This window comes from Meriones unguiculatus, chromosome 10 (genome assembly GCF_030254825.1).
Source record: "Meriones unguiculatus strain TT.TT164.6M chromosome 10, Bangor_MerUng_6.1, whole genome shotgun sequence".
NCBI lineage: Eukaryota > Metazoa > Chordata > Mammalia > Rodentia > Muridae > Meriones > Meriones unguiculatus.
The window spans coordinates 21,568,761-21,595,878 of NC_083358.1; the positions used below are offsets into that span (position 1 = coordinate 21,568,761).

Below are 27,118 nucleotides of genomic sequence, written 5' to 3' on the forward strand. Positions count from 1 at the left end.
GGGGGCTGACAACTTCACAGACTGTATCTATTCCAAAAGGGGAACAAACTGTACCACTGTAAATGGGATTAGCATACCAGGAGGTGGATTCAAAGACTCGGTAGGAAGAATTCCACCATGACGCTTGAGTGCTGTAGGAAGTCTAGCTCTTTCCCACAGTAAGGGTGCCTGGGGGAAGCTATGTTCACCTCAGAAGGAAAAAATGCTGCCAGTCAAGTGATTGCTCATTAAGCATCAGCACCCTGAGTGTGAGGTCCCCACTTCTCCCAGAAACCACTGGAGGGCAGCAAATTCCTGGGATTAGTTAACTAAGGACCAAAGACCACTAAAAAAAAAAAAAAAAAAACAGGCTCACACTCCACTTAAAAGCTTAGCTCTAGCAGAGCCTTGGAATGGGTACCAGCTTCCCTCAGACATGAATCATGTTTGTATGTATGGTTTAGGCAAGTCAACCCATGATAGTACGGAAGGTTACCTGAATGAAAGCTCTCAAAGATGCATGTCTAAAACCAAAGGCAACTATGATCACACTCCCCTAGGTCTTTATTGAGCAAGCAGATATCCAAGGTTGACTCCTGTGCATTTTTGGGCCAGTTTGGTAAATAAAAAGGATCAGAAGAGGAGACTGTCTCAGTTATTATTTGTATTGTTCACAAATTCCAAAACTTAAAGATCAAATGTCCATGTCAAAACAGCAGGTTCTTCTGTGTCCAAGATGATATATCAAGATAGTTGTACAATCCAATGTAGACATATTGCCCACAAGCAAAATCGAAGTCTGTTGTTTTGGCCTCAACTCAGCCTAGCCTGATAACCAGAATTAGCTGTTTCCATCCTTCCATCCTTTTCCAGAAGTCAGACTGATGTTAAAGTTGTTTTCTCTCCTACAGTCTCCATCAATCTTCACAGGGAGAAAATAGCAGATGCACAAGTACCAAGCACATTTGGGACTCAATCTCACCAGCCCTTGAACAAGAGAAGGCAAGCAGGTGTACTGTCCCACGGCCCAAGATGGTTCAGAGTGTGAGCAAAGCCTGGGGCCCTGTGGCTTTCAGAAAGTTAATGACCAGAGTGGGTTTGCTTGAGTCTATACACAGCAAACCCTCACACAGGCCCTTGAAGAGAACAAGCTATTTGGATGACTTGAATCCACGAGATGTTCTCCTGGTACAGTGACAACTGATAGATCAAGGTGATCTACCTGAATTCCAGAACATTCCAGGCCTCTTACAGTTCATACCAGAGATCCAAAATTTTATTTTCTATCAACTAGAACAAAGACCTATGGTCTTAATAAAAAACAAAGGATTATCCTTTAAAATAGCAGTATTACCAGACTTCTGACTCAAAAACTCACTCATCTGTCCTTGCTGGGTCTGAGACAGATGATAGGAACATGTGACTTATCTATACATTAACGTGTAACAGGTACATGATGAGACAGGATACTGTTATATAGCCCAGAGTGGCTACCCGGAACTCACTATGCAGCCTACGCTAGCCTCACATTCGAACTCCTCCTGGCTCCCCATGCCAAGTGCTCAGATTAGAGGTGTGCACTACCAGCCTAGCTAAGGTACTTTTTCTTCAAACACAATTCACTTATGCCATCTGTAGACAAATGATCACTAATGGTTTGCTACAACTGGTGTCCTGAAGTAAATATCAATAAAATTATGAAATGTACGGATTGGTTTTTGGTGACAATAGTGGCTTGTCCAGGTAGTAGCAGAGATGCTCCATTCAGCTGGAGTGGTGAGGTTTTCTCTCAGCCCTTGTTTCAAGGGCTCCACAGCACCATGGATCAGCTAGGAAGGGCACAATCAAGTGGCCAGGACAAATTCCTTGATAAGCCAGAAGCTCACCCTCTTGCCTAAGGATTCTGACTATACTGCTAATATGATCTGAGCAAAGTCAAACAGACAGGCAGCAACTCCTCAAGGAGATGGATATTCTGTACACAATGAGAACCCAAGGATACCCCAACATTCGGACCCACAAATGAGAAGTCCTCAACAGGAGGATCTTCATTCCTAGACCCTGATAAGTCTTCCATCAAGCTTATTGTTTGCCTTGAAAGTGAAGTTCCAGAAAAGGGAGTGATGTCCCTCTTGTGGAATTCAGGAAAAGAGGTACATTGATCCCATGTCAGATAAATGAAGCCTTGCTGCTCTTGCTACCCAAAAAAACAAAAAACAATGCTCTCCCTAAGAAAGAATTTTGAGTCACAGGAAGAAACAGTAACATTCCGGCCTCTAAAAATCAAGAAGCTGGACTTGGTCAGAGGAAAACTTCCCATGAAGAAGCCCCACTGTAGACTTATGGTTTAAACTGCAAATAGCTGTGAATCATGAACCATTAACTGTCAACTTAACATCCTTTCTTTGCTCAGGACAACTTACCAACAGGTCCATACCTACTCACCTGAAATAAAACTAAACCAACCCTTCCCCATCCCCATTTCCCTCCCACTGAAGTCCCCATCTTCAGGCTGGCCTGATCAGTCTCTTCCCACAGCTTACCAATGAGAGAGCATTGGCCCTGAGCCCCCTTACAGAATGTGGGCCAACAAGCTCCTTTAATTCAGAAGGGTTAGGTAACTGGTCTTTGGTGGCTGTGGTCACAGCTTTTTGGACTTCAGGGAATGTCATCTCTGGCTACTAGTCAGTTTTCCTCTCAACATTTTCCTCTTCAGCTACATCTAGCTCAGTCAAGACGCAAAAGCAAAGCTTCTGGGTAACTCTGGTAACAGCAGCTAAATGAAAATAAGAAGCACAAGACTTAGCAAACATTAGCAAACGGGGCTGGAGGGACGGCTCAGCGGTTGGTTAAGAACACTGACTGCTCTTCCAGAGGGCCCAGGTTCAATCCCCACATGGCAGTTCACAACTGTCTGTAACTCCAAGATCTGACACCCTCACACAGACATACACATAGACAAACCACCAATGCACATAAAAATAGAAATATTTAAAAATATTTTTAAAAAATATACAAAAACAAACTCAACAACACCAAAAAACAGACAGTGCTTTAACTCTAGAATAGAACACACACACGCACAAAAAAAAGATGATGGACAGCCAGGTTTTATCCTCTTGCCATCGTAAGATGGAAGAGTTGGTAGCCTGGTAGCATAAGCACTCAGCCAATGAACAATAAGAGCAGAGAAACTTACCCAGAACATTCCTAATAAAGAGTGGCCTTCGGGACTCTGGCAGATAAACACCCATGAAGTAGACAGGGACCCCAGAGACAGCAATCCCAATGCCAATGAGGGAATTGATGGTGTCACTGAAGAGGGGTACGGCCACCAGAAACAAGGAGCATATGCAGAACACGATGGGAAAAAAGAGGCTCAGCTGAAATAGAGGTAAGTGAGATTTAGTAGGGTGAGATGAAAGAACACAGCCTGATCAAAAGCCATTTCCAGGAGGCTTGAGAGATGCCTTAAAGGATAAGAGCATTGGGTGCTTTTCCAAAGGTCCTGTGTTCAATTCCCAGCAACCACATGGTAGCTCACAACCACGTATCAGATCTGGTGCCCCAAACACTGTATACATAATAAATTAATAAACAGATAAATAAATAAATAAATAAATGAAGGAGGAGGGCCCAGGGCTAGAGAGATGGCTCAGTGGTTAAGGGCACTGTTTGCTCTTCTAGAGGTCCTATGTTCAATCCCCAGTGCCCACATGGCAGCTCACAGCTGTCTATAACTCCAGTTCCAGAAGATCTGCCACCCTTGCACAGGCAGAACACCAATGCACATAAAAATAAATAAAAGACCCACTTGTGCTAGTATGCAAGAGCTGTGCACATGGAGCCCTCCTTGGCTACATAGTTAGTTTCAAGCTAATCTGGACCACATGAGGCCCTATCTTAACCATGCTGACCTTAAGAGGTCGAGGCCAGTCAGGCTCTTTCCATCGAAGGTAGAGCTGTCCAACAACAGACAAGCCGACAAAGAGCCAGTAGCTGAAGCTGAAGTAGTTGATGAGCAGGAAAACATCCTTTACGATGAGGTAGATGAGTGTCATGGTGCACTGTGGGGTAGGTAGTGGAGAAGACGGGAAAGTGTCAGTACTTCCAGCCATACCAGGGAACTCCACCATACAGCAGTCTGTCAGAGCTGAAACAGCTTTACCAGATTAGCTCTGGTTTTCAGTGACTCTCACTTGACAGACAGATCCATTACCAACATTAACCTTCAAGGCAACATCTCCACCTCCACTTATACTCAGTGTTCCCCTTATTGCACACATTGGTTAACAAGGTAGATTCTTCTTCCTTTCTGATGGCAGAAATCACAACGGGAATTACACTGCTGGCAAACAAATGGAAGAAATGCCTCTAGAACCATCATAGTCACCTGGAGCTTTTTGAAAGGGAGTCAGCAAAATGGATCCATATCTACTCTGAGAGCGTCTCTTGTATGAAAGAATCCTAGCGGATAGGGTTACAGGGACTAGCTTTCTAAGCCAAGGTCAGACCTGCTTAAACTTAAAAAATAGACAATTTTCCCACCTGTTTTGTTTTTTTCACCCTGACTCATACTAACACGGGGGCAGGAGGAAGCCCTTCTGAAGCAATAAAAGGGAGGCAAGAATATCTAAAGCTCAAGTTCAGCTTGTTATGTAAAGGCCTTGTCTGGGGCAGAGGGCATACTGTTCCCTGTATATAACAGGAATAGAATGCCTTCCTAACTTCTATGGGGGCCTAAGTCCATCCCAAACACTTCAAAAGAGATAAAAAACAAAACAAACAAACAACAATAAAAAAAAAAAAACCAAACAACTGTACTTCAAATCTTGGAACAAAGCCTAAAGTATAGTGTAAGCTAGGAATCCTGCACAAACCTGCCCAAGCCCACACCCTCCCAGAAGATCTTACATTGAACAATAAAGCAGGTACAGGTGTAAAGCGCTCAATGTGGATCATGGACAGAAAGTTCGGGAGGTGGCCCTCACGGGAGCCCACGAAAAACAACCTGTATGGGGATGAAATGTGTCAGCAGCCTTTTATTCAGTCACATTACTCAGACAAACTAAGCTCAGAGCCCGTGGCAGGGGGCGGGGGAACAGGGGACAGCCTCACAGGCTCCACATACGCTCAGCCCGTTACTCATACTGCTCACTATTAGCTATTAGTATGCTGTTAAGTACCAGCACCTCACCACTACCCAGGAATGCTCTCCCACCATTATCCCTGAACCACTCCAGCCTCTCAGCAAAGAAATTCACTATCATCTATCTACCAACATTCCCACTTCTGAACCAGATACCTCACCACATCCCACAGATGCTGTTTCCATAATCTAATGGCATTCCCCATCCACCAGGAGTACCCCTATTCTACCACTGTACAAATTTAAAGCCACCACAGTGGGGTTTTTTTTTTTGTTTGTTTTTTTGTTTTTTTTTTTTTTTGGTTGGTTGGTTGGTTGGTTTTAAAGACAAGGTCTACTATGTAGGTCTAGTTGGATTCCAACTTGAGATCCTCCTATTTCAGCTAACATTCTTTTAAAAGCCATCATGGGGGTTGGAGAGATAGTACAGCAGTTAAGAGCCTGTACTACTCTTGCACTGGTGCCCCTGCAACTAGAGTTACAAATGGTTATGAGCTGCCTATAAAGAAAAGTCTATTATCAGAAAAGCCAAAGTACCTTGATGAAGCAAAGATGGATGCATTTAGGCCCCCAAAGCAGGACAGAGCAACAGCAATGGGGATGGTCCAGCTGAACATGCCAAATGTCTGGTCAGCAAATGTCTGAGGGCAGAGCAAAGAAGGGATACTCAATACAGGATAGTTTTGTAAACGCCCCCCCCCCCCCCATATCTACAATCTCCAAACAAGGCAGTCACTGCTAGCCTGCCCACCCTTTGCCCCATCCCTCATACTATAGAACTACAGTAGCTACAGGAAAAGACTGGACTATTCAGGAGCTAAGCACCATATGATCTTCATGAGATGAGAAAAATGAGCAAATGAGGATCCCCCAGAGACTCACCACAGCTACAGCATCACTGTTATGGACATCTTGAATGTCTAGCACTGTGTAATAGGCCACGTTTGTCAGGATGTAGATAAGTGTCACAACTGGCATAGAAATCCCAATGGCCAAGGGCAAATTTCTGTAGGACAAGTGAAATAAGGCTACGTAGAACCAACCACCCCTAAGAATGACAACTGATCCAGCACCCACTGGAATTTGCCTAACACTTAACAGTTCACTAGCTGCCACGTCTTTGAGATGGGCTCCTCTTTCCCATGTGTGCTGGGGTGAGGATGCTTCCCATGCTCCTGGGCACTGTCCACTGGGGAAGAACAGGACTTTCCCGGAGAAGGGGCTCAAGATTAGTATCCTACCACATTAGGGCCAGTGAGTCTCATGTGGCTTTATAATCTTCCTGCATCTATGATCTCAGGATGAATGCAAGGAGCAATACAGTCTAGAAACTGGAGCCTAGGCTTAGGGCCTGGTAGGCCAGAAACATTCTCGGTTTCTCGGTACCACAGGGAAGAGTCCTGCCACCTCAGCCCTAGCTGGGTCTGCTGCTGCCCACGGAAGACCTCTCCTCTAGGAGCAACCCTGAGTGCTCTCCAACGGAACACGAGAGTGAGAGCCAGGGCTTTCCCACATTCACTCACTCCCATCCTAGCCCCCAACCCCTCCTAACTGGAGAAGGGGAGCAGGGAGAGGAAGAAGAGAAGTAGAGGGAGGAGGTTTGAGAAAGGGTAACTGTGCCCACCATCAGCAGGAGTTCCAGCCAAGATGGACAGTGTGATCTCGCCTTTACCTTTCTGGGTTTTTGATTTCTTCTGTTACAAAATTAAGGGTGTCCCAACCTGAGTAAGAGAAGAGGGCAGAGTACAGGGCAAGAGAGAGGTTTCCCATATTCCACGAGGAACCCTCAAAGGCGTCCTGAAAGTGCTCAGTGTGTCCTGTTGGGCAAAGGTGGGTAGGAGACCAGGGAAAAGAAACAGGAGGGAAGAAGAGAGATGGAAGGAATATGGAGAAGATAAAGAATACAAAGATGAAACAAAAGGAAAAAAAGAAAAACAGGGCAGGGAAAGAAAGAAAAAAAAAAACATCATTTAATACCAAAGAACAACAAGCAGAAACTCCCTTGAGCTTCACCACCCCACCTACTCCCTCAGGTTAAGTTTTCCTTAGTAAAACTAGGTGATCAAGAAAACAAAAGCATGCCTGGCTGAACTCTGAAGGAACATTTCTTTCAAGGCCCTAAGAAATTTTCATTTCCTGCAAGTGACCTCAGTTCTTCCTATTCTGAAGTCACTAGTTGTTTCACTCAAAGGAGTAATTTCTACCGACAATCAAGACCCTTTAGCAGAAGGCCTTGGCTCAGCTCACTATACAGTTTAGACACTATTTGCACTCTATTTTTTTTTATCAGTCTCTTTGCCATAGGTGTAGTGTGGTTGCCTGGGGCAGGAAATCTGGGGCTATACAGTAACTGAGATCTTATCTCTTAATGGGCTAACCTAACCCCACCCTTCAGAGCACCAACCCAAGCAAAGAACCCGGAAGCCTACCTAGCTGCACAGGACAGACATCCAGACAACACTGAGTTTCTAACAAGAGTCAGCCTTCTAAGGTGCCTGTCATCACCCCCTGCTCAAAGCCTAGACTGAGGGGTAGAAAGAAGGCTCAGTGGCCAGCCACTTTTAACTCCAGCTCCAGAGGGAGAGCTGACATCCTCTCCTGGCCTCCACAGGACCCATACACATGTGGCATATTCACATAGACACACACAAAAAGAAAGCTCACACCCAGATTTCAATGTGGCAAAAAGGTATAGGCGTGCAGCACGAGTTTCCAGGGTTATCAGTCACTGCACACGGCAGAGGTTCTCTAAGCCACACACATTTCAGAGGAATGACTACTCAATCACCCAATTTTACTCCAGGATGCTCCTGAGACTCCAAGGACATCCAGATGCCTGGCTGTAGTCACTTGGCACTAGTGCACAAAGTTCCTAAGCTAGCTGCGTAGAATTACGTAGTGCACTTCATAAAAGCACAGCTTTGGACTGGGGGAAGCACTTGTCTAGCACGCATGTAGTCTTGGGTCTCTGGTCTTTAGGACCATACACACACAAGAATGTATTTAATTTTCAATTTCAGATCAATAGGTCTGAAATGAAGGGCTCAGCTCCCTACAAACTGTAAATACAGCCATGTTTACGGACTGATAACATAGGGAATTGGCTGTTAAATGGGGAAGATATCTTTTGCTAAAGACCTTCCAGGATATCCTGGAGCACCCATTAGCCTCAGTTTGCTCTGACCCCAGGATAAAAAGCTTTCAAGAGCCAGTATGTAGCTAAACATGGTGGTATATGCCTTTAATCCCAGCACTTGGAAAGCTACAGCAAGAGAATCAAATATTAAAAAAGAGAGAGAATCAAATATTCAAGACAACTGGGCTATGTGGTAAATTACAGACCAGCCCAAAATATATTTCAAGTCATTACCAAAAAACAGTATTTTTTTAATTTAAAAGATTAAAAAAAAAAGAGGCTAGCAATGGTGGCACACGCCTAGCAATGGTGGCATACGCCTTTAATTGTAGCACCTGGGAGGCAGAGGCAGGTAAATCTCTGAGTTCAAGGCCAACCTGGTCTACAGAGGGTGTTCCAGGATAGCCAAGGCAATACTGAAAAACCCTGCCTCAAAAACCCAAAAAGAGGGGGCTGGAGAGATGGCTCAGAAGTTAAAAGCTCTGGCTGTTCTTCCTAAAGGTCCTGAGTGCAATTCCCAGCAACTACATGGTGGCTCACAGCAACCTATATGGAGATCTGGTACATAATGAGATCTTTTGTATACTTAATAAATAACTAAATCTCTCTTTTTCTTTTTTTTTAAAGAGGACTAGGGGTGTAGCTGAGTGGCATATGGTTCTAGTTCCATCCTCAGTACAAGAAGAAAAAAAGAAAGAAAAAAAAAATACAATGCTTAACATAAGTCCAGATAAACAATAAATACTGAAAATTGGCCAAGAATCCCTCCCCTACTCTCCAGGAAAGTCAAGTTTTACCTCTCACTGCTTAGTGGTTACAGACTACATGCAGGACCAGTAATCTATTGCCCTAGATGACTTCTATGAATGACTCAATGATACTCCAAGTTTCAAGAACTCCTAGGACCTTTGCTAGCTTTCTGCAATGCTCTGTATTTCCACAGAAGCCCTGAGGAGAACCTGACATTTGGCATGTCCACTTGGCCAAGCCATCCGGGCTGACAAAGTCCAGGAAGAGAGTCACATTCACTAACAACACTCTAGATAGGATGTGCTTGAATGTACTGAGAGATGAAGCTAGCTGACTGAGTCTCTCCTCAGGGAGCCAAAGAGACTTCAGGAGACATTTACCCTTCTTCCCACCTCAGCCCCTCTTACCCTGGCACAGTTTAACAAGGCCCATGACAATGATAGCAATGAGTGCCAGGACCTTGGCATACGTGAATGTGTCTTGTACTCGTGTGCCCCACTTGACATAGGCACAGTTCACAAATGTCAGCAGACCTAGAAGGAAAACCATAGTATCACTGGCAGGTTTGAGCTCAGCACACCACCCCAACCTCTATAGAAAGCATTCTTCTGCCCTTCCTGCCTAAGTTAAAAGAGCAGTGGAGCAGTGAGAAACGGAACAGGTAAACAGGAGGAGCAGCACATAGGCCAGCTCATATTCATACTGGACATACTCATACTGTATCCAAAGATACTAGGGCATGTATAAACACATATATGCTCTGAACTGCCAGAACCATTCCTGGAAATGTTCCCTAGCACCTAGAATGAGTGGCTTCACTTTACCCATTCTTCCCCAACCAGACTCCCAAGGTGGCAAGTGATGAGGCATAAAACCTGTCTATGGTCACATGAGATAGAAGGGACAAAAAGGACCCATTAACAAATGAGGTAAATTTGAATACTGATGACCTGTGTGTGTGTGTGTGTGTGTGTGTGTGTGTGTGTGTGTTCTATGCTTGACATTTTCCCAGGCATACTTCACTACCAATTCTCACAAATTCCCAAATGTAGTTGTCTATTTCACATCTTATACATGAGGAAACTAAGGCTGAGAGAGACTATCATTCCCAAACCAAATGATCTCCCTAATCCCATTCCAATGCTAATTCTAAGGCAACACCATGAAGAATGAGCCTTCTGAAAACTTGTCAGGCTCCTGTCAGCCCTGTTACCTTTGAGATACACACTCATGGACCTCAATAACACCTAAGCCCTGTAGACACTGACGGTTGTGAACTGCTAGTTGACTGAGGCTTAACCCACAGAGAGATCTCTGTTCCTGCAAAATAAGGACAATTTGATCCAGGGAATAACATGAGAGCAACTGTCCAAGGGCTTCTACAGCAAGAAGGAACATAGTGACGCCTCTAAATTAACAGCCAGTTGGGCAATCATCAGAATGTTGGACCTTTCTACACTTAAAAGGATAGTGTACAGGACCAGCTGTGAAAATGACCACATGTGATACAACAGGCTCCATGGTGTTTCAAGAGATTCACTTAATATGCTGCCAAATAGAGCTGGAGAGTTGGTTCAGCAGTTAAGAGCACTGACTGCTCTTCCAGAGGACCTGAGTTCAATTCCCACCACACACATGGTATCTTACAACCACCTGTAACTCTAGTTCCAAGGGAACTGGTGCCCTTTTGCTAACCTCCATGGTAACCAGACACACATATGCTAGCAAACACTCATACACATAAAATAAAAGTAAATATTTAAAAAATATGCTTCCAAATAGTTCAGTCATATAAGATGGGGACACACATGAAACAATTATATGGGGTTGGGGATACAATGTTTAAGTAGGTTGGTGGGAGAGGAGGAACCAAGAGAAATATGTGCTGCTGAAAAATCTTCACAGGGAATAACTGCTTATCAAAGTTCTCTCTTCGGCTAAGCCTGGATCAGATAAGACAGGTAGCTAACAGCCACCAGTCCACGGGCACCAGAACAGTACAGTAAGACATTTTGAGGTCCTTGTTCATCTCCTTCTTAGGACTTGCTCTCTTTCCCCTATTAGACCTGCTCAAGCCAAGCAATAGATCCAATATGGGCCTGTAAGTTATCTCTCCCAGAATACCAAGAGTGAGTAGTCTGAGAGTCCAGAACTACATCAAGTCAAAGACCATAGAAGTCCTGACTAACAGAACAGAAACCACAAGCAGAGGAAGAAATCAGGACTACAAAAAGAATGAACTTGTGAGAAAAAAAATATAAAGAAATGCACAGAAATGGAGAAGAAGACAAAGACAGGAGACAAACATAAGGTAGAGACAGAGAAAGGGGGACAAAGAGAGAGATCAAAAACTGGACAGCACAGAAGAGACACAGAAGCCTTGCTTGGCTCACCAAGTACGCTTCACACCCCTCAGCCCATGTGCCAGACAACTAGTTTCAGTCTTGCTCCTCCTCTCCCTTTTGCCTCTATCCTTCTGTAGACTTTCTGCAGGCATGGTCCTTTCTACACACAAGTAAACACAGCCTGCAGTGGAGGCAATGACTGTATTAAAAGGATGAATGAAGGCATGCCTCTGGAAGTCCCAGCAAGGTCCATTCCAAAGGCCAGCTGGATAGGCTGTAAAACTGACTGAGAAAAAGACTAAATCGCTGGAGAGGAAGAAAGCCTTTTTCTATGGTGTATGACTTACATTATGACTTATTTACCAAGCACATATGCTTCTTTCTCAACTAAAGTAGTTAATGAGCCACAACACACTTGCCAGAGAGCAGGCCAGGAGGATGAAGTGAGTCAAATGCCTAGGGCACAAAATCTAAGGAACATTCCCTCTCAGGGAATAAAGTACAGGAATCCCTGAGTAAGAATATCCTCAGAGGCTGGCCTCAGCTAGCTAGCTTGCCTCTTGCTCTCAATCCTGCCAAAGAACACAGTCTACCAGGCAGAAGCCAAATCCCTTGCCTGCTTGCCTGCTTCTAATCAGTAAACAAAATTTCACCACAGATCCTCACCCTGTATGTTTCCAAGATTTTCCAGCCCCATCCAGCTCACCAGACTGAGCCTGCAGGCCAGGTGCTCAGACTCCAGTGCTACAACTCAAACCTCTAACCCTTCCTCCTTCTTCATAACCCCATGCTAGTCAAGCCAACATCAATGATCATGGACCTATACAATAGTCTCCGGCTCTCTGAGAGCTTATTTTTAGTCTGTTCTGGTAGTTCTAGGGATGGAATACAACACGTTCTGCTTGCTATCCAGATGTTTTACCACTTCTGGGAGCTTGTTACTGAAATCTGACTGCAGATCCAGACCAAACAACAAGACAGAAATTTCCAAAGTCACTCTGTGGCAGACTGATTGTCACCTTCCATTATTCTCCCCTCCCCTGTGCCCCTAATAGAAACTTTAGCTGAAGCCAGGCATGGTGGTGCATGCTTACAATCCTAGCACTTGAAGGCAGAGGCAGGTGGATCATCATGAGTTCGAGACCAGCCTGATCTACAAAGAGAGTCCGGGACAGCCAAGGCTACACAGAGAAACCCTGTCTTGAAGAAAAAAAAAAAAAAGAAGTTAAGAACAGCAGAAGTCATGGCTATCCCAGACTTTCCCACAGATTAGCCACTTGGATTTTCCCTAAGGATGTGTGAAGAGATGCTTCAGGTCAGCCTCAGGATGTATTTCCGAAGGACAAAGCCCGCCTTTCTTTGACCCAGTAAACTACACGCCAACAGTTGGAACTTAAGGAGCCACCCTAGGCAAGAAACCACAGAATGAGGATCACAGGTGGAGCAGCGAGAAAGGACGAAGGAACATGCTCCCCAAAGTTACCCGGCTACAAGAGAAATAAATGTCTGTCAGAGTCAAGAACACTTGAAATTTTAAGCCTGTGACTATGGTAACAGTAGCCAGCGCTTTACCAGGGCTAGAGTAATAGTTTATGTTAAAACTCTGAACGTTAGAAGTCTTAATATCGTGTATCACCTTTTAGTCTCATTTCTTACATACCTTAAATCACTTCCTCAGACCCCCACAGTAATTTCTTAGACCCTCACAATGTCAGTTTTTCATCCATGCTGCTTCGGGTGTTCTGCTGTATGTTGAAACCCCAAAAATGCAACACATGCACTTCTAGACTGAATTAAGTCTCTCATACTTTCTTCCCTTGACAAGAAGGTGGTGGCCAGGCAACCTAAACTGCAATCCCAACTATGCTGGATCCCAGTTCCCTATTCCCACAGAGCAAGGCCGGGAACTTGGGTTAGGGAATACCATCCATATCCTCACAAAAACGGGTTGGGTGTTCCTAAGGAACATTCATGGAAAGGGAAGTAAAATTCAATTTAATAGGTGGGCAGTGGTGGTGCATACCTTTGATCCTAGCACTCAAGAGGCAGAAGCAGGTGGATCTCTGTGAGTTTGTACCAACAGATCAAGTTCCAGGACAGTCAAGGCTACAGAGAGAAACCCTGCCATGAAAAACAAACCAACAACAATAATAAGCTTAAAAATAATTTAAAACTTTTTTTAAATAATTTAATTTTTTTTAAATAATTTAATTTTTTTTTAAATAATTTTGAAAAAAAGCCTTTTTTTTTTTTTTTTTTGCCTAATGCGGTAGTTTACAACTGTAAGCTCAGTACTTGGGAAGCTGAGGCAGGAGGAAATCCACTCTGAGACCACCCTGGCAAAAACAAAGAAACCCTGTCTCAAATAAGTGAAACAAAAAGAAAAATAAGTCATTATTCTCCTATAGTTCCTTAAGTTGTCAAGAGCTCCTAAGTCTGCTGGGTTAAGTCAGCAGCTTGAGACCCCCTACCCATCACTGAAAATCCCCAGATCACACGAGCACAGCTTTAAGATAGCTTTAGGATAGTCTGCAGCACTTTTGACATTTTGAGCCAGTGAGACTATATACATCCTGTTTGGCAGGATGTTAAACATCACGCTTAGTCTCTACCTAATGAATAACAGCAGCACTGCTTCCTAATAGTTCTACCCCAAAAATGTCTCTGGATAGTGCCAAATGCCACCTTTGTACCAAACTAAGGTCCCACTGAGAACCACAACTTTAGGAGAAGTAAGACAATGTGAGAGATTCTACCACCACCATTACTTAGATCTCAATGCTAAACATAATGAAGTGAGATGCAGATGGAAAGGCAATGGCTGAAGCAGCAGCATTTTCACTGATCAACAAAGCAATACCAACGGGAAGGCTAGAGAACAGCACAGGCACAGGGGTTTGCGGCCCTTCCTGAGTTTACAACTTCCCGTACCACAGCAACAAGGGATCCAACACCCTCTTCTGGCCTGTGGGCACTGGCATACATGTGGCACACACACATATACACACACAAAGCAACACGTAGCTGAGAATAGCAATACACTTTTGCCACCAGGCAGGGTTTCTCTGTGTATATATCCTTGGCTTGCTACATTTAAAAGTAGCAACAACTGTCCAAACAGTTGTATCTGCCTGAGAGGCAAGAATCTGGGTTCAAATTTTCCAGAATTCTTGCTTTTTCAATAAAAAGTACATATTCTAGTTTTTTCTTTGTATTATGTCTAATGTTTGTTTTAGAGACATGACCTTTCTCTATAGCTCAGGCTAGCTCAGTCCTCAATTTATAACCCATATTGACCCTGAACTCAAAGCAATCCTCCTTTCTCAGCCTCCCAAATGCTGAGATTATAGGAATGCGTTACCACACCAGTCTACATTCTAATTTTTTTTGTTTTTGTTGGCTTTTGGTTTTTCGAGACAGGGTTTCTCTGTGTAGTCTTGGCTGTCCTGGACTTACTTTGCAGACCAAGGTAGCCTCAAACTCAGAGATCTGCCTACTTCTGAGTGCTGAGCACTGGGATCACAAGAGTGTGCCACCACACCCTGCTGAATTCTAGTTTTTCAAAACTAATAATTAATTTGAATTATTTAAATTTAAAAGACTGTGAATGGGAAGAGGAATAGAGAAATATAAAAGTGAGTATGATTGAAGTGTGTCACAGATGAGTATGAAGACATTATAACAAAACCCATTATTTTGTACCACTAATACAATTAAAAAAATTTTTTTTCTCGTTTTCCAAACAAGGTTTCTCTGTGTAGCTTTGGCTGTCCTGGAACTCACTCTGTAGACCAGACTGGCCTCAAACTCAAAGATCTGCTTGCCTCTGCCTCCCAAGCATTAGGATTAAAGGAGTGTGCAACTACTGCAAGTCTAACTTTAAATATTTTTTTAAATGGGGAAAACCAGTGCTTCATAGTGAAACCATCCACAAAAATAAATAAACAAATAATAAAGATAAGGGAAGGCCAGAGTCTCATATGTGTGTTCCTTAACTCTTGCCATGTGAAATTCTGTGTTATCTTGGAACTGAACTGGGGAGGCTGAAGAGATAGCTCAGAGGTTAAGAGCACTAGCTATTCTTCCAAAGGTCCTGAGTTCAATTCCCAGAAACCACATGGTGACTGAAAACCATCTATAAGATCTAATGCCTTCTTCTGGTGTATAGGCATACTGTATACATAATAAATAAATCTTTATAAAAATTATTTAAAAAAAGCCACTGCCCTTGATTGGAATTGTGAGTTGCTTGATTTATAAATAAAAAAATTAAGCCAGGCATCATGGCCCATGCCTGCAATCTAAGTACTCAGTAGACTGAGGAAGACACATATATATTATTTAGGAAGTTCCAGGCTGAGAAATACATAAATAGATAGATTAAAAAAAAAATAAGAGCTGTGTAGGCCTAATAAACTTATCTGTGGGCCAAGGCTGGCCCATGAGCCACCATCTTATAGCCTGTTCTCTATAACTAAACATATGGAGACTTCCTAGATCCTAAATTTTTGAATGAAACTGTCTTTCAAGACAACAACAACAACAACAAAAAAAAAAAAAAAAAAAAAAAAAACACTTAAAGCCAGGTGTAATGGTACATGCTTTTCATCCCCACATTTGGGAGATAGAGGCAGGCAGTTCTCTGAGTTCAAGGCCCACCTGGTCTACACAGTGAGTTCCAGGGCTGCCCGAATTACACTGAGACCCTGTCTGAAAAACGAATACAATTTTAAAATGCCTGTTTATTATTTTTAATATGTGTACGTGTGGGCCTGCATGTGGTTATGTGCACTTGCGTGTGGGTAACCATGGTAATCCAGCACTGATTACCTTTGGAGCTGGAGTTATTGGCAAAAGTGAGCCACCTAATGAAGTCTTCTGGAAGAACAGACAATGAGCAGGAAAGTGCTTTTTGTTTTGTTTTTTTGTTTTTCAAGACAAGGTTTCTCTGTGTAGCCCCGTCTGTCCTAGAACTCACTCTGTAGACCAGGCTGGCCTCCAACTCAGAGATCTGCCTCCTAAGTGTCGGGAATAAAGGCATACACCTCTCCAACATCATCTAGAAAATCTTTATCCCAGATATCCCAACCAACAAGGTGGACTCCTCTAATGTCTCAGTTTCCGGCAAGGTGGACCTTTCTATGGCTTAATTTCAAAACATCATTTTCCACCCTACCCAAACCTCACCTTCATCTTTTGTTTTTTCAGAATATATGTGTCCAGAGATCATGTTGATCTCAATGCCTTTCCTACCCATTCTCCCTTCTATCACATTCAAACTCTGCTTACAGTTTAAGCCTATGACCTAAGTTCCAAGAAAGGAAATAAGCTGAGTCCCAAAGCCTCATTGGTTAAATGCTACATGGTTTTATGCCTTGGCCTTACTTCTAGTAAGTCCCTGTCCTCAGATATGAATTCTGTAAATGCCTGAGCTTCCAGGAAAGGGACTCGTAATTCTAGTCCTAAGAAATCTGGGTAAAGATACACCGTGAGTGAATGAGAATCAGAAACCCAATGGCTACATTGCTAAGAGGTGATGCCACTCCTTCAGTCAAAAGATAAAAGTCTTGGTATGAAGATAGGCTTTCTGTGCTAAAAAAAAAAAAAAAGGCCACTTGGTATGGTGCCTGCTGCTTACAACAGGCCACAAAGAGCGGCAGTGACAGGAAGGGGGTACCCCATTATCTAGGGAAGCCTATATTCTCCTTGATGCCTTTAAACTAGTTTCTAAGGAAAGGCTGGGAGCACAACAAGGCCTTAGCTCTGACTTGTTACAAATAGTGATGTTGACACCACTGAAACCACCTGACCCTCCAAAGCGGGGGGAGGGGGGGGGGAATCACTTGGAAAGACAAATACAAGACACATACCAACCTGTCTCAGAGTAGGGAACAAAAATACAGGATAGCTAAGAAAAGTCCCAAAGCTGTGAAGAGATTCAAACTTCTCCCACCCCCATTCTTTATATTTACTTATGTCTTAGAACCAAATAAACCAAGTAAGTGATGAAATTTTTTTTTCCATAAGGTATATGATGCCTCACACCTTCCCTCCTCCCCCAAAGAACAAAATTATAACACTCAGGTATCAGGTACCCACACAAATTAATGACACCCCACACCTCCTCATCTGCTCCCCGCCTCACCCCCATACTTACATATACAGGCAGCAGCAAGGAGACGGCAGGCCACATATGGAGGATCACAGGTGGGGAAGGAGGGCTTGATGATATAATTGGCAAAGGTGATGGCGATGACAGCCTGACTGGTTGGCTCAACAATTAGAAGTGAGTTCCACAGACGGATAAAGGCGATGAAGCCCCCAAACGCCTCTAGAATATATGCATAGCTGGCCCCTGACTTGGTGATAGTGGTCCCCAGTTCTGCATAACAAAGGGCACCCACAACAGAGAAGAGCCCACCAATGGCCCACACAACTAGAGACAGCCCATAGGAAGCAGTATATTTTAGAACACCCTTGGGTGAGACAAAGATCCCTGAGCCAATCATGTTGCCCACCACCAGGCTGACCCCATTCAGCAAGGAGATCTCCTTCTTCAGCTGCATAGTTTCTGGAGACCCTTGAGATGGTGAGCTGGCATCTTCTTTTACAGTGTGCTGGCTGGCCTTGGGGAGAAGATGGTACGTGGGTGTGGGGCAATCAAGCTCCCTGGCTTCCATGGTAAATGGATCCTGTACACCTGTGTTTACTGTGGCCTGGCAAAGAAAACAAGTATGTCAAGTCTAGGGCAGGAGTTAGTGTAACTCTGGCTTAATTTCACCTACCAGAGAGATTTCCCTGCCTACCATCTGCTTAGGCATATCTTGCAACATGCAGAACACAACAGGCCTGTCTCAATTCCAGTCATAAGACACAGACACTAGAGGCAGGCAGTATCCAGTGCTCCTAAGAAAGACATGAGTGCTCAGTCCCAACATAATGACAACTTCCAACAAGAGATCTGTCTTAATGAGCAAAGAGGCCAGCAAAACTATTTGTCTACGGTGGATTCTCCCTAGTTTTGCTCAATTCTCTGATCATTTGAGACAAAGTCTGCCTATATAGTAGCCCTGGCTGTCCTGGAACTCACTAGTAAGAGCAAACTGACGCCAGGCATGGTAGCACATGCTTATGATTCCAGCACTCTGGGAAGCAGACGTAAGCGGATCCCTATAAGCTTGAGGCAAACCAAAAGAATGGGCTCAGCTTTCCAAAATCCTCTGCTCAACAAAGATGTAAAGCTGGGGGCTCAGAGAGATGACTCAGAAGTTAAGAGCACTGGCTGCTCTTCCAAAGGTCCTGAGTTTAATTCCCAGCAAACACATGACGGCTCACAAACATCTATAGTGAGATCTGGTACATATATGCTGGACAGAACACTGTATATATAATAAATAATAAATAAATCTTAAAAAAAAAGATGTAAAACTAGGTAAGAGTGGCACACACCTATATTTCCAGCACTTGTGAGGCTGAAACAAGGGGATCTCCATTCAAAGTCAGTGTGGAATTGTGACATCCTGCCCTTAAAAAAAAAAAAAAAGAAGAAGAAGAAGAAGAAGAAAGAAAGAAAAAGAAAGGGGAGGGGGTGAGCTGGCTAGAGGACAGAAGAGAAAAAAATAAAACAAAATGTCTATATTAGCTCCTGGCTTAACAGGCCCCAGGGCAAAGGAACCAAGGTCATTTGAGAGTGAAAAGTTCTCAGGGGAAGCTCCTCTATCTCCACAGACCATACACAAAACCCTTCTCTTACTTGTCCCAATCCCCTTCCAAGAGTCTGGACCTGGGCCCAAGTCAAAAAGCTTGTCTGGGCCATGAGAAATCTCTTTAAGTCCAGAAGAGTGGGCCCAGACTACTTCTATTTAACAAGACTAGACTTTTCAGAAAGCACTTCTCATTCTTGGCACTAAGTGCTGCAGGTTTCCCTATGCAAGCATGTGGAAGCATATTTGTTTCACATGTCTGTCAAGTGAGTTCAGGTTTCCATGGGAACAAATCCAGTAAACAGCTAGGAGTCTAGACTCTCATGTAAGAGTGAAGTACAAAGAGACCTTCAGGGCACCTTTTTTACCTAACTCAACACTCAGGCAGAAAAGTCTGGCCCTAGAGTCCACTCCAGTCTCTTCTATTCCTCAAAAATTAGCTGAGAGTGAGGGTTACCAGGTATTCCTTTTGTACTTGTACAACCTGGCAGCAAGTGTGTCTGATATACTAGACAAACACCCAGCGGCTTGTTCTGAAAGAATATGCTATAGTCAGTCACAGTCGTCAAAGACCTCTTGCCTAAATCTTAGTCCCAGCACCTGAATGAGGGACTTTAGGAAGGACTCTGCTCGCCGTCAGCCAAGGAGAAAGCTCGTTTCTTCATTCAAAAACCAAACACAATTATCACTATGAGCCTGTCCTTGGCCAAGTAATTAAAACCCCTATCTTTTTTAACCCAAGAGCAAAATTGTGAAATAACTACAACAAACTCCGAGGACAGATGGCTGAATTCCAGACTTGCTTGGCCACAAAACCCCAAGGCCATTTCTTACCTTTTCTCTAAATCTAACCCCCACCTCACATTCCTCTGGAATACTGGCCAAGCACCTCATCCTCAAGGGTTTTATAAAGACACAACAATGAACAAAATAAAGTAAGTGTGGGCATGGTTTGTATACTCAGAATAAAACAACTGTGATGTGGCAGCATAAAAACAAGACCTGAGATCAGAGACTGGAATTCACCAGCTCACTGCACCTCACCATTTCGACCTTCAGCTGTTCTTTCCAAAAGCCTTACTGACTCTGTTAGTATTACAGTAGACAACATAAAACTCTTCAATAAAATGTGAAGGCTTGGGCCAGAGAGATGGCTTAGTGGATAAAGACATTCGTCACCAAGACTGATGACCTTATTTTGATCCCCAAAACCCACATGGTAGGGCAAACCAGCTACCACAAGTTGTCTGTGACCTTTACACACATGCATTCATGTGCACACACAAATATGTATATAAACGTAATAAAAAATATTCGAAGACAACGAGGTGGAGATGATGATAAAAATGGACCAGACTCTTGAGAAAGATTAGGAGATAATTTGTTCACAGTTTCAGAAACCAAAAGAAACGTCTGTAATCCCAGTACTCGGGGAGGCAGAGGCAGGCAGATCTGTGAGTTCAGGGCCAGCCCAGTCTACAAAGCAAGTCCAGGGCAGCCAAGGCTGCACTGGGAGAGAGGGAAGGTGGGAGAGAGGGAGAGAGGGAGGGAGGGAGAGAGGGAGGGAGGGAGGGAGGGAAGGAGGGAGGGAGGAAAGAAGGAAGGAAGGAAGGAAGGAAGGAAGGAAGGAAGGAAGGAAGGAAACAAACTACAACAAAAATCCTTTGTGCCTAAAGAACAGACAGGAAATTCTAGTCAAAACCACTGAGAAGTAAACCCTCTGTGCCCAGAGAAATAACCCAGAAAGATCCATCCCACCCAGACACAAGGAAACTAAGGCTGAATCAGGACAAAGAGACAATCTCCCTGCTCCCCACTAGGAGTTTGCATCCAGAAAAAAGCAGCTCTGCTATACTGAGAGGAGCTAAGCCTGAATAAAACATAAACTTTGAGAAAGACTTCCCTAAAGCAAAGCAAACCAACAACAGAGGAATCTGAAGGCAAGGTTACCTAAGGCACTAACTATAGCAACAAACACCAACACAATCCTTCTATATAACTGGCTCAAACACTTCTACCAACAACCTTGCAAAAGAGTCACACCCATTCTCAAAATAAAAATTATATACCTCAATTTCCTCAAATTCTACAAACTATGGCAATCACTAAGAAATTTTAAGAAAAAACAAAACAAACAAACAAAAAAACCACTATCAAGAGGCAAAGTAATCAACATGACCAGACTTAGGACTCAGATAATAGAAACATCAAAACAGACTGTTTAAAACAACTATAATGGAGAACCAGATACATTCAGTCACCTATGGTCCTGGCTACTTGGAGACCTGAGACAGGGTGATCACTTAAGCCCAGAAGTTCAAGACTACTCTCTGAAATACATCAATACCTCATTTCAAAAGAAAATGAGCAAGAGCATTTATATATGGGGGTGCGGTGGGGGCTAAAGAGACAGCTCAGTGTTCCCTGTATAATCCTTAGAAACACTTTCTACAAAACACAAGAGCATACATAATGGCTCATCAAACATGCTTTAATTCTAGCAATGGGGAGACAGAGGCAGAAGGATCTCTGTGAACACCTGCCCAGGCCAGTGCTATATAGAGACCCTTTCTCAAAACAAAACAAAGAACTCAAGGCAAATGGATCCTGAGGAACTACATCCAATGTTAACCAATGACCTCCATACACACTTAATTTGCACAGAAACACATATGCATACACACAAAAGAAAAACATACATAATAACTACAGTGAGTCTCGAAATAAAAGTTCAGTGGTTGAGTACTTCCAGAGCCTGCATGAGAGCCTGAGTTCAATCCTACACCTGCCAAAAAGTAGAAATAAAATAACTGTGATTAATAAATTAAAGGCCTTAATGAACAACTCAGCAGTAAGAAGAACAAATGTGGAAAACTGTGAGTCTGAATAGAAAAAAATAAAACAGGGCAAAATATATAAAAGCTGAAAGACAATAAGTATCAAATAGTCTCGAGTGGGAAAAAAAAGACCATATTAAGCTTATTTACAATATTAATGAAGCCTCAAGCAAAAACTGCAAAAATATACTGTGGATTTATAGTATAAAGGAAAAAATGCCTAGCAATTACTATCACAAAAAATAGGAGGCAAAACTGGAGAATACTGTTATAAGGTTTGGGGTTTTGTTTTTTGTTTTTGTTATAAGACTCTTACATTATAGTGAAGGAATACATTATTTAAGGGTAGACTGTGGTTAAAGACTCATGAGGCTAAAGTATAGCTCAGTGGTAGAGAACTTGCCAAACATATAATTATGGCCCTATCCCCTGGAGGCCAGTAAAAGATTTACACTGTAAAATTAGGGCAACAATTAACAAATATTAAAGAGGTATAAATAATAAGCCAACAGCAGAGAGCTGAGTATGATGATATATGTCTTGTCTATACATAAGGCTGGCCTCAAGCTTACAGCAATCTTTCGCCTCTGCAGGAATCCTGTACTGGGACTATAGGTATGTATCAAGTCTATCTTAAAAAGCAGATTTGAATTCACTTAAAGATACTGAGCTGGGCGGAGGCTCATGCCTGTAATCTCAGTACTCAAAGAGGCAGAGGCAGGTGGAGGTCTGTGAGTTCAAGGCCAGTCTGGCCCACAAATCAAGTCCAGGACAGCCAAGGCTACACAGAGAAGCCCTGTCTGAGGGAAACGAGAGAAAACAAAAAGTTACTGAGAAAAGGAGCAAAAAAAAAAAAAAAAAAAAGAAGCTCAAACAGGGATACATCTGGTAGAGTATTTGCCTTAGTACACACAAAGACATGGTTTGCTTTACAGTACAGCATAAACCAAAATAGAAGCCCATGCCTATAATTCCAGCACTCAGAAAGTGAAGAGAAAAAGATCAAAATAGTTTATCTACAGCTACATTTCAATTACAAAGAAAGTCTATAGTCCTAAAACTGGATTGACTAATAAGGTAGGATAACAAACTAAAGGGTGCCCTTAACTACAAAGAGATTGTGTCTCAAACAAACAAAATGAAATCAGAAAAGTGGCTCAGCAGGTAAATAGCACTTGTGAAAGCCTCAAGTCTGTTGACCCAAGTTCAATTCCCAGGATCTATGAAGAAAGCCAGATGTACATCTGTAATCCCAGCACTGAAATGTGGCCACACCGACACTGAGACAGAAAACCAGAAGGAAGCCTGTCAGCTGGATAGCTTGGAGTATGCTATCAGTAACAACCAGCAAGGCAGATTTTGCCTCAACAGGTGGAAGGTGAGGACCAACTCCGAAAAGTTGTTTTCCTGACCTCCACATTCCATGGCTCTAACATGACCACACTCACATACACATAAAAAATAAATAAATAAAAGAACTTAAAAAGCATACATAAATGAAAGGAAACAAAAAGATGTTTTTGTTAAAAGTTGTTTAAAACCCACACACACGGGGCTGGAGAGATGGCTCAGTGGTTAAGAGCACTGTCTGCTCTTCCAAAGGTCATGAGTTCAATTCCCAGCAACCACATGGTGGCTCACAACCATTTATAATGTGAACAGATTCCCTCTTCTGGCAGGTGTAAATGCAGATAGAACACTCATATACATAAAATAAATAAATCTTTAAAAAAAAAAAACCCACACACACATAAACACATGTATGTGGGTTTGTTTTTCCTTGAGACAATGTCGCATTCTGAGTCAAAAGCCAAGCTGTTCTAGAACTCAATATTTAGAGCAAACCAGCATTAACATCACATTCTCTGTCACTGTACTTCTATTTGGGGGGGAAGCTGATGAGGACAGATAAAGAATGACAAAAAGGTTACCACAACTACAATAATGGTTTAAATTGCATTTAATCAGTTCCAGAGTACTACATACACACAAAAAAGGACTCCACATCCATGTGAGAGGAATTGTCCATCCATATCCGGAGATCTGTAGACTCTGAAACAATGGGACAACTGCTGGCTTAAGGGGCCCAGTTTAAGCCAGTATCAAGCCTGGTATTAGAAGTGGGTCACCAAAATTCTACCAAATCACCTACCTGAGTCAACTGCCTTCATTTTTTATACAATAGTTAAAATAAATCAGTATAAAACAATCATACATAGTTACTAGCCTCTAACTCCCTGACATCTCTAAAACAACTGTTGAAAACAGTTTCCATGAATCATTCAAACCCCAAAAACATCTTATCTTGAAAAAACAATGTTACCCTCTACTTGTAAAGACACACCCCAGGGGCTGAGAGTGTGATTACATGGGTGGAGTGCACACTCACCAGGGTTGAGGCTAGACACCCTGGGTTCAATCCCCAGCACGAGAGAGAGAGAGAGAGAGAGAGAGAGAGAGAGAGAGAGAGAGAGAGAGAGGAAGAAATGGCAGTTTCGTTTCTTGCAGTATTTCATCCTACTTTCCAGGCTCCTACAGCAGGTAATAAATGAGTTAACCAGACCTCTAAAACTTCATGAAATTTTAACAAGAAAACTATCATATGCAATTAAAAAAAAGTACATCAATATAAAATGCAATTAGAAAGGAAGTTGTAAATATAGTTATTATAACTTTTTTTTATGTTTTATGGAGACTAACAGGTAATTGGATACAATTTACCTTCCAATCACAATGGATAAGATACTCTTACTTCAACAGTATTTGCTACATAGTCTTTTCCATGGCTCTGATCTCTAGTTTGATTTTGTTTCTTTTTCTTGAGACAGGATCTCTCTCTCTCTTCCAAGCTCAGGCTGACCTGGAATTCATTACATAGGTCAGGGAGACCTTGGAACTCTAGAACTCTCAGCTTCCCAATTAGCCATATTTATATATTTTTTAATTGATTTATTATTTATACAGTATTCTCAGCAGACTAGAAGAGGGCACCAGATCTCATGATAGACGGTTATGAGCTACCATGTGGTTGCTGGGAATTGAACTCAGGACCTCTGGAAAAACAGCCAGTACTCTTAACCTGTGAGCCATCATTCCAGCCCCCATCATGTCTTAAATTATAAACCACCAGAAATTACTCTTTAGAAAAACAAAATAGAGCTCATAAAACAGAGCCAAGCGATGTAGCTCAGGCCTATAACCCTAGCACTTGGGAAGCTAAGTCTTCCTCATCTACAAAGAGCATTTGAGGCTAGCCTGGGCTACACAAAACTTATCTCGAAAAAAAAGTGAAAACAACCATCTCATAATTTCTCTACAAAACTATTATGTGTTAGTTATGCTGCTTCACAACACTATGGTTTTTTTAAAGCCTTCTTACTAGTGTCATAGTCACAAAGCATGCAAATACCTACCAATTCCTTTTTAGAAACCATTAGAGCCCCAAAAGCAAATAAAGAACAAAGTGGTAACATTCACCTGTCCAAACTAAGTGAAAATTCACAGCTTTTCGAGTTGTTTCATCACAAATGAGTCGGGTACCAAGAAAATAATTCCTCACAGCAAGGACTAATTCGACTTCTCTGTTTTGGCCATTCAATCTCTGTAACAAAGAATAAGTTCTTAGTTACTTATTTAAAAAAACAACTAACATGGAAAGCATCAGGATGCACTGGGAGGCAGAGGCAGGTGGATCTCTATGAGCTCGAGGCCAGCCTGGTCTATAAGGTGAGTCCAGGACAGCCAAGCCTACACAGAGAAACCCTGTCTCAAAAAATAAAATAAAATAAAATAAAATTCAGGCTTCTGGTTTTCTGTCTTTCTTTTTCTCCATTGTTTGCGGTATGAAACCCAGGACTTTGCACGACAAACACTGTCCCAAGGTCCTCTACCCCTATCAGGATTGAATTTTTTTTTTCCACACATTTGCCAGGAAAAAGAAAATCAAATATAACTCAAGTAAGACCAAAGTCGAGAAGAAAAAGCCATCTGTATGAAATCACAACGGAACCTTAACAATGCAGGAAGTCTAGGCAGCTTCCTGAAGGACCTCCCCAGGTAAAGAGGTAAAAATGACCTCAGAAAGCAGCTGCAGGCTTCAAAGCTGCTCCTGCTTAAGTCTTCAAATCCGGGAGCAGCTCTCCGAAATAAGGCACACCTAACAGCTGGGCGTACTGCTTGTTAGCTTAGCTGCTAAAGCCTGAGGGTTTTGTTGGTCGTTGTTTAGCCCCTTCCAACACAAGAGATCGAATTCTTCCCCAGTGTTCACGACTGGTTCCCCAAGACTTGTTAAATTAGATGTTGATTTCTATTTATACTGACCCATTACACAACTCATGTCCAGCCTTTTGGCTTGGTGCTCGGTACAGAATTTTCAGAATGTTTCACAAATATTTCCTGACATCTGTGACATGAGATGGTCAAACGAGATAACAAGAATACGGAGACGCTCCAGGGAGCTCCCAAGCGCCGGTTCCCCCAAGCCCCTAGGTCCCAGCGCGAGTCGGAGGTTTCCACAAGCCCGAGAAGGTGCATTCTCGCATCCCCCCGCCCGCCCTGCAATCTCTGCCCTCCCCGCGCGGCCGGCCCCTCGCACACCAGCCGCCTCCGCCTCGCTGCCTCCCGGGGCCCCCGGGGCTCCCAAGCGCGGAGGAGCCAGTCTTTCAGCCCTCGCCGCGCTCGCCCCTCTCCCGCTCCAACCTCCCCCGCCGCCTCGGTCGCCCCAGGTCGCACACACGCCAGAGCCACCCTCACGCCCACGGCTTTCCCGCTCACGCCCTGGGTTTTTTCCGTCGGACACGGCCTCCCTCGCTCGCACTCACCGTCACGCTGCTCCCCGCACGCCGTCCGCCTCACCCTCGGGACCTTGCACGCTCCCAGAGCCACCCGGGGTCTTTTCCCTCTCTCTCACACGCACACACACACACGCGAGCGCGCGCGCCTCCCTCACACCACCGCGGCTCCACGCTCCCGGCGTCCCCCTCTCAGCCGTGGCGTCTCGCGCGCGCCCTCCGCCCCACGCGGTTTCCGGCCCGCATCCAGCCCCCCGCCCGGCCTCCCGCGAGCCGACCCCGGGCCCGGCCGGAACCGGCCTCAGCCTCTCACCTCCTCTCTCCCCACGCCAGTTACCTCCTCGTGGCCGGGGGCTGCCAGGATGCTCGGGCGCGCGGCCGCCGCAGCCGCTCAGGCCCCGCCCACGCCACGTCACTCGCAGCCGCTCG

At 43.6% G+C, this 27,118-nt stretch overlaps 1 protein-coding gene across 6 annotated transcripts; it reads right to left on the reverse strand.

Moving 5' to 3' along the window:
- Positions 1 to 520: 520 nt before the first annotated feature.
- Positions 521 to 27,118, reverse strand: Slc7a6 (solute carrier family 7 member 6). Of its 6 annotated transcripts, XM_060392036.1 has the most exons (12): positions 27,003 to 27,118; positions 25,377 to 25,500; positions 18,809 to 18,884; positions 17,517 to 18,075; positions 9,422 to 9,547; positions 6,801 to 6,945; positions 6,011 to 6,134; positions 5,666 to 5,769; positions 4,894 to 4,990; positions 3,897 to 4,046; positions 3,179 to 3,362; positions 521 to 2,755 (listed from the first exon to the last, which is right to left on the reverse strand). In XM_060392036.1, the coding sequence occupies exons 4-12, from the start codon at positions 18,037 to 18,039 to the stop codon at positions 2,661 to 2,663; spliced, it is 1,548 nt and encodes a 515-aa protein (XP_060248019.1). In that variant the 5' UTR covers positions 18,040 to 18,075; positions 18,809 to 18,884; positions 25,377 to 25,500; positions 27,003 to 27,118; the 3' UTR covers positions 521 to 2,660. The 6 variants fall into 6 exon arrangements, with proteins under 6 accessions (XP_060248019.1, XP_021488069.1, XP_021488088.1 ...); XM_021632394.2 differs by lacking the exon at positions 18,809 to 18,884; XM_021632413.2 differs by lacking the exon at positions 18,809 to 18,884 and having other exon boundaries at positions 27,027 to 27,046.

What these genes read in the sequence shown, in the direction of transcription:
- Slc7a6 (XM_021632394.2), bottom strand. Translation starts at nt 18,039, where the DNA reads ATGGAAGCCAGGGAGCTTGATTGCCCCACACCCACGTACCATCTTCTC. An exon ending in CCTTGTTAAACTGTGCCAGG is followed by an intron (nt 6,946 to 9,421) that starts GTAAGAGGGGCT and finishes TTTGCCCAACAG; the next exon opens with GACACACTGAGCACTTTCAG. An exon ending in ACAGTGATGCTGTAGCTGTG is followed by an intron (nt 5,770 to 6,010) that starts GTGAGTCTCTGG and finishes CTCTGCCCTCAG; the next exon opens with ACATTTGCTGACCAGACATT.